Raw genomic sequence first — 7,500 nt, 5'->3', positions numbered from 1 at the left:
CCTTCTTCTGCTCTCCGTTCGGCAGGGACACGTTATTAGCCACCAGCGCGCTCTTTAGCTTGTCTTTAGTCAACACAGACGGGTCGGTAAGAAATTCCGCCATGGCTGCTGCTAATGCTGCTGCTGCCTCCTCTTCCTCTTCTCCCTCCTCTTCCTCTTCTTCTTCTTTTACTCTATAGCGCCAACACCGTTAGCCGTTATAGCCCATATTCACCGTCTTATGGACCACGGTCAGAACTCCAATCCGATTGGTCGCCCGGAGTGAAGAAAAAACGCTGCCATTGGTGGAGAGCTCTTACGCGCTGAAGAGTGCGCGCGAATATGCTAATGAACAGGTTAGTGTGAGAAACTTCGGCTTGATTTCATAATAATAATAATAATAATAATTATTATTATTATTGTTGTTGTTGTTATTATTAATAACAACAACAATAATAACAATAATAATAAAGGTAGTAATAATAATTAATAATAGTAATAATAATTAATAATAATAATAATAATAAAAGTAATAATAATAATAAATTGGTGTAATGCATACAAAAACAGTAAATAAATAAAAATATAAATAAACAAATAAATAAAAAACCTATAGATCTATAAAAAATACAATTTTAAAATAATACCGATCTCTAATAAATAAAATTAGTAAATTTGCACAATAATAATAATAATAATAATAATAATAATAATAATAATAATAATAATAAATTGGTCATGTATGCAAAAACAGTAAATAAATAAATAAAAAACTCAGATCTATAAAAATTATATAAATAATACCGATTAATAAGAAAATAAAATTAGAAAATTATATGACTACTAATAATATCGGAAAACATTAATTACTCTAATTAATTAAAGGAAGGGTCCCAGTTAAAACAAATAAACAAAAAAATCTCTCTCTCACTCACTCATTTTCTACCGCTTATCCGAACTACCTCGGGTCACGGGGTGCCTATCTCAGGCGTCATCGGGCATCAAGGCAGGATACACCCTGGACGGAGTGCCAACCCATCGCAGATGGCACACACACACTTTCATTCACTCACGCACTCACGACAATTTTCCAGAGATGCCAATCAACCTACCATGCATGTCTTTGGACCGGGGAGGAAACCGGAGTACCCGGAGGAAACCCCCAAGGCACGGGGAGAACATGCAAACTCCACACACACAAGGTGGAATCGAACCCCCAACCCTGGAGGTGTGAGGCGAACGTGCTAACCACTAAGCCACCGTGCCCCCAACAAAAAAATCTAATTTAATTAATTAATATTATTAATGCAGATATACAGCGAATAGTTATACTATAATATTAATAAATGCAAAATAAATATATTCACTTTCCATCAGCTAGACAGTTTTATTTATCCATCACAAAGACAGTTCTATGTGATGGGAGAAAAAAAAAATAAAATAAATTAAATAAATAAATAAATGCTCCAAGTTATAACAAACATTCAATTGACTGAATTATTTTATTAAAAAAACGTAGTAAAGAAATTAATAACATATAAATTGTTGTGTGTACGACATCACTATCTCTCTAGTTTTTAAATCTAAAAAAAACATATTTCCATGCATGGAATTATTATTATTATTATTATTATTATTATTATTATTATTATTATTATTATTATTAGAGCCCTACAGTGTCCTCACTGCCATCATATTCAGAATTACTGGTGCCTTTGACAACACCTGTTTATAAAATATATGATTCTTGTGTTATGATTCAGTATAAAATCAGCCTTAATGAAAAGTTAAAGCTGATGATGGGATGTTTTATTACAGTCGGCATCTCGGTCATTAACAAACCTCCCCACCCACTGTTCAAATGCGTTACATTACCGCTCACTACTCTAACTGTTATAACCCACCTTCCTACCCCGACCCGTGAGCACGTGCACTGGTCCACTTCTGTATATCCTGCACTGATGTAGTTAATTTTTAAGTTTTAATGTATGTAACATTTTTAATGGACATTTGCACCGGCCACTTTGCACATCCTGAATAAATGTAAAATTAGTGTTGCTATTTTTATTTCCCTCAAATTGTTTTTGTAAATCTTTATACTTATACGCATTTTCTTTTTCTATTTATAACCTTTGTTTTTTTATATTTATGCTGCTTCTTTATTATTACTATGCACCAACACACCAAGGCCAACAAGTAAACCCTACAGTACCTGGCAATAAACCTGATTCTGGTTGAGAAAGAAATCATCACAGTTGGTAGTGTGAAAGATAAGACACCCATGACCTAGGGTGCCAATACTTTTGGAGCCATGTGTACACGTTTATGAGTTTGTTCTATCGGATAAATCTACCGTACAGTGTATAAATGCACTACAACTGACCGACCCAATCAAGATGTTACTCAGTGGAGCAGATTTTGTATGGATGGTGGATCACTCTGGGTAGCGAACCTAGCAGAATGATCCAGATATGTAGCAGCGATGCTCCTGTGCTGGTTCCTCACCCTGGTGTGTGTCGTGGACATCGAGGATCACACTAATCACGTTATAACATATCTATTTAAAGCAATTCCTGCTGAACGTCATAACTTGGTGGAAAAAATACCTCAGTTCCAGAGCTTCAGGTGTAACTGTGCTTTCTTTGGTAACATGACAGAGAGAGAGAGAGAGAGAGAGAGAGAGAGAGAGAGAGAGAAAGGGAGTGAGAGAGTGTGAGAGAGAGAGACAGAGAGAAAGAGAGTGAGAGTAAGAGAGAGGTTGTGAATGTGCCAAAATAAAATTTTTCAGGTGTGAAATATTATAATAATATAATGTAAACTCCAGTTTAAACACATGGCAAAACAATCCTGGGTTTGTGTAGTTAGAGGTTTCACACTGCTCCTACTTCACCCGGGTTAACGCCGAATCCTGAGTATCTTCAATAATGATGTTTCACACTCTACATTCCTAAACCCCGCCTTAACATTCTGCTTATTTACATATTCACACATCAACGATCCTGATTGGATAAATCCAGCATGTCCACTTTCGATAACGGCTCGTCTCACGGTTTCACATCAGTGACGAAAAAACTTCAGGCCTGTCGTTCTGCACCTGAGCACGTTCTGTTATCCTTCACAGCTTTGTTTTTTTTTTTGGTTGTTTACGTTTGTCGTCTAGTTGACCATTCACTCACTCATCTTCTACCGCTTATCCGAACTACCTCGGGTCACGGGGAGCCTGTGCCTATCTCAGGCGTCATCGGGCATCAAGGCAGGATACACCCTGGGTGGAGTGCCAACCCATCGCAGGGCACACACACACACACACTCTCATTCACTCACGCAATCACACACTACGGACAATTTTCCAGAGATGCCAATCAACCTACCATGCATGTCTTTGGACCGGGGGAGGAAACCGGAGTACCCGGAGGAAACCCCCGAGGCACGGGGAGAACATGCAAACTCCACACACACAAGGTGGAGGCGGGAATCAAACCCCCAACCCTGGAGGTGTGAGGCGAACGTGCTAACCACTAAGCCACCGTGACCCCCGTCTAGTTGACCAGATGTTTGTTATTCTGCTATTGTCAGCGTCCGTATTTCCCTTTCGCACACTCGTGATGTTCGTCGTTTTGCTGCTTGACCGTATCTACTGAGCCGTTTTTACGTTGTCACCTGATATGAGGTACAAAAGTGCTGTTCGGTTTCTGATTGGCTGTCTGTTGCTAAGCAACAAGCCATAACACGCTACATTCGCACCGTGACGCGGAACGAACGGCGTAAACGCCGTGCCGATGCTGCTTCATGAGCACAGTCTGAGCATGAGTCTGTAAGAATGTCTTGCTGTTTGTCTTGAATAAGAAATGAAACGAAGTACACCGCAAGACGAAGGTGTAAATGTAATCTCGTTAACGATTTATTGATCACACATCGGAATAGTTTGCAAAGAAAAACATTAAGAACTTAAGTCAATTTTTTGTTAGTTTTTTTTTCTTAAGGTCACTGTTACATTTCAAAAAAACACCCCAAAACTGACGGGTGATTAATATAATACACCACGACACCACTGTGGATTACATGTGAAGCAACACCTCAGGATCCTCTTCACTGACTGGATCCCTTTATTCTTTTGGTTTGTTTAAAAGCACATTTTGTTCACGTTCTGTGGGAAAAAAAACAACAACAACGATGACAAAAACGAAAGCTCAACGAAAGTAAAGTAGGGTCGGAGGAGCCGGACGACGTCGAACAGCATCAGAGAGAGAGCAGGCAGCTGGGAGTCAGAACATCAGCACTCCCATCTCTACTACTGCCTCCTGGTGCGTGGTCTGGGTGGTGTAGCGTGACGTGCTGCTGCGTTTTCCCTGCACTCCCCGGCTTCAGCTCCGCTCGGCGCCCGTTTGTTGCTTCTCTTTTCATTTTTACAGGGTGATGGAGATTGAGGTGGCACAGCACTCTGCAGGGGATCTGATCTGATCTGGGCCTGTCCTGGACCTCTCCTCTCCTCTCCTCCTCTCTAAAGGTCCACACCTCAGGCCTTGATCTCAGCCGGAGGGCAGTAGAGAGCGTCCGAGTTCTCTGAAGAAAGCTCCTCTGTCACACAAGAGCAAACGTTTACATTCAGAGTCGACACTAAATATCATATGGTGAAATCCAGAAGTTTCTATGATTCACCGTGTGCATCATAATATAGCTCTCTCACACACACACACCTGTTCCTCACACACACACGCACACACACACCTGTTCCTCACACACACACCTGTTCCTCACACACACACACACACCTGTTCCTCACACACACACACACACACACACCTGTTCCTCACACACACACGTTCCTCACACACACACACCTGTTCCTCACACACACACACACCTGTTCCTCACACACGCACGCACACCTGTTCCTCACACACGCACGCACACCTGTTCCTCACACACGCACACACACCTGTTCCTCACACACGCACACACACCTGTTCCTCACACACGCACACACACCTGTTCCTCACACACGCACGCACACCTGTTCCTCACACACGCACGCACACCTGTTCCTCACACACGCACGCACACCTGTTCCTCGCACACGCACACCTGTTCCTCTCACACACGCACACCTGTTCCTCTCACACACGCACACCTGTTCCTCTCGCACACGCACACCTGTTCCTCTCGCACACGCACACCTGTTCCTCTCGCACACGCACACCTGTTCCTCTCGCACACGCACACCTGTTCCTCTCGCACACGCACACCTGTTCCTCTCGCACACGCACACCCGTTCCTCTCGCACACGCACACCCGTTCCTCTCGCACACGCACACCCGTTCCTCACACACGCACGCACACCTGTTCCTCGCACACGCACACCTGTTCCTCTCGCACACGCACACCTGTTCCTCTCGCACACGCACACCTGTTCCTCTCGCACACGCACACCTGTTCCTCTCGCACACGCACACCTGTTCCTCTCGCACACGCACACCTGTTCCTCTCGCACACGCACACCTGTTCCTCGCACACGCACACACACACACACCTGTTCCTCGCACACACACACACACCTGTTCCTCGCACACACACACACCTGTTCCTCGCACACACACACACCTGTTCGTCTCACACACCCCCACACACACCTGTTCGTCTCACACACCCCCACACACACCTGTTCGTCTCACACACCCCCACACACACCTGTTCGTCTCACACACCCCCACACACACCTGTTCGTCTCACACACCCCCACACACACCTGTTCGTCTCACACACCCCCACACACCTGTTCGTCTCACAAACCCCCACACACACCTGTTCTTCTCACACACACCCCGACACACACACACACACACACACCTGTTTGTCTCGCACACACACACACCTGTTCGTCTCACACACACACCTGTTCGTCTCACACACACACCTGTTCGTCTCACACACACACCTGTTCGTCTCACACACACACCTGTTCGTCTCACACACACACCTGTTCGTCTCACACACACACCTGTTCGTCTCACACACACACCTGTTCGTCTCACACACACACCTGTTCGTCTCACACACACACCTGTTCGTCTCACACACACACCTGTTCGTCTCACACACACACCTGTTCGTCTCACACACACACCTGTTCGTCTCACACACACACCTGTTCGTCTCACACACACACCTGTTCGTCTCACACACACACACACCTGTTCGTCTCACACACACACACACACCTGTTCGTCTCACACACACACACACCTGTTCGTCTCACACACACACACACACACACACACACACACACCTGTTCGTCTCACACACACACACACCTGTTCGTCTCACACACACACACACACCTGTTCGTCTCACACACACACACTCGAATGTTGACGACTCACCGGGCAGCACACACTTCCACAGTCCGTACGTTTTCCCTACGGCGGTCTGCCACAGACGCAGCGTCCCGTCCTCAGAGCCGCTGGCGTACAGCTCCCCGTCAGGACTGAAGCGCACACAGTGCACCGGCCCGAAGTGACCCTTATATGACTCTGTGGCAGAGAGAAGAAAAGCTTCAGTACAGCATGAAGAAAAAAAGCTGTGATTTTAATGGAAATGTAAAAATGTTCAAATGAAATGAGATTACACTTTAACTTCACGCGGTCACAATCCTCATCGATTGGAATATGCAAATCAACCAACAGTGATGTCACAAGCCTCAAATAACTGCAGGTGTGTAGGTTTTTTTATTCTGTTTCAAGTAAAGGAGTCTCATGAACAACCTTCATTTAAAGATTAAAACCAGATCTTAACTGAAACTCTATAAACCCGTTAACGCACACGTGAAACCCGTCACGTTTATTCAGTGACGTATTATGATCAGCATGACCGGAGTTCAGGGTGTGGAACGAGAGGAGTGAGATCGTGCGTCATGCTGTAACGATGTCGCTTCTCATCTCAGGACGATCACCATGGAAACGAAAACCCGGATGTGTCCAAGTCAGAGCACAAAAATCGCAGCACGGCAAAAACAGCGGGTAGCTTCGATTGTGGTCGGCGTCCTAGAGTTGTGTGTGTGTGTGTGTGTGTGTTTAGAAACAGAGAAAGGGACTTTATATTTAATCTTTGTTATTATACATATATTGTTATTATATCGTGTTTATTATCCATCAGCCTTTTCAGTGCGACTTCAGCTGCACACTACCATCTGTCCTTTATATCCCCTTTATACTGGAACTAAATGTATTTGTTCTGTAGTTGGTGGTATTTAGGGTGGGTTTTAGTCCTGCGTGATATGGCAGCACTGATATACGGGTCGGAACCGGTACAACGTAACGCACGTGAGGAGGTGCCGTGGGATGTACACGTGGGAGTGTGAGCGCAGTTTGGATTGTTAATCAAAGCTTTAGAGGAGATTAGAGTCTTAGATTAGTGAATTGTGTGTGTGAATGAGAGAGAGAGAGTGTGTGTGAGAGAGGGACAGAGAGAGAGAGACAGAGAGAGAGAGTGTGTGTGAGAGAGAGAGACAGAGAGAGAGAGAGA

General features: G+C 44.5%; 2 protein-coding genes across 8 annotated transcripts in view; both read right to left on the bottom strand.

The window, feature by feature from the left end:
* tmpoa (thymopoietin a) overlaps window positions 1-234 on the bottom strand; it is a 14,378-nt gene extending 14,144 nt beyond the window's left edge. For 2 of the 6 annotated variants that reach the window (XM_060889576.1, XM_060889577.1), the window contains exon 1: window positions 1-234. This exon is cut by the window's left edge and continues 104 nt beyond it. In XM_060889576.1, coding sequence (XP_060745559.1) covers window positions 1-103 — 103 coding nt within the window. In that variant the 5' untranslated portion in view covers window positions 104-234. The other 4 variants (XM_060889578.1, XM_060889581.1, XM_060889579.1 and 1 more) reach the window with 3 other exon arrangements.
* A 3,624-nt stretch (window positions 235-3,858) lies between these two features.
* strap (serine/threonine kinase receptor associated protein) overlaps window positions 3,859-7,500 on the bottom strand; it is a 12,412-nt gene continuing 8,770 nt past the window's right edge. For both annotated transcript variants that reach the window (XM_060889139.1, XM_060889138.1), the window contains exons 9-10: window positions 6,360-6,509; window positions 3,859-4,557 (exon numbers count right to left, since the gene is read on the bottom strand). In XM_060889139.1, coding sequence (XP_060745122.1) covers window positions 4,496-4,557; window positions 6,360-6,509 — 212 coding nt within the window. In that variant the 3' untranslated portion in view covers window positions 3,859-4,495. The remainder of the gene's footprint in view (window positions 4,558-6,359; window positions 6,510-7,500) is intronic.

Source organism: Tachysurus vachellii, chromosome 16 (assembly GCF_030014155.1).
Source record: "Tachysurus vachellii isolate PV-2020 chromosome 16, HZAU_Pvac_v1, whole genome shotgun sequence".
Classification (NCBI taxonomy): domain Eukaryota; kingdom Metazoa; phylum Chordata; class Actinopteri; order Siluriformes; family Bagridae; genus Tachysurus; species Tachysurus vachellii.
Note: the sequence above shows the minus strand (reverse complement) of the source record. Positions and strands in the feature narration are given on the sequence as shown.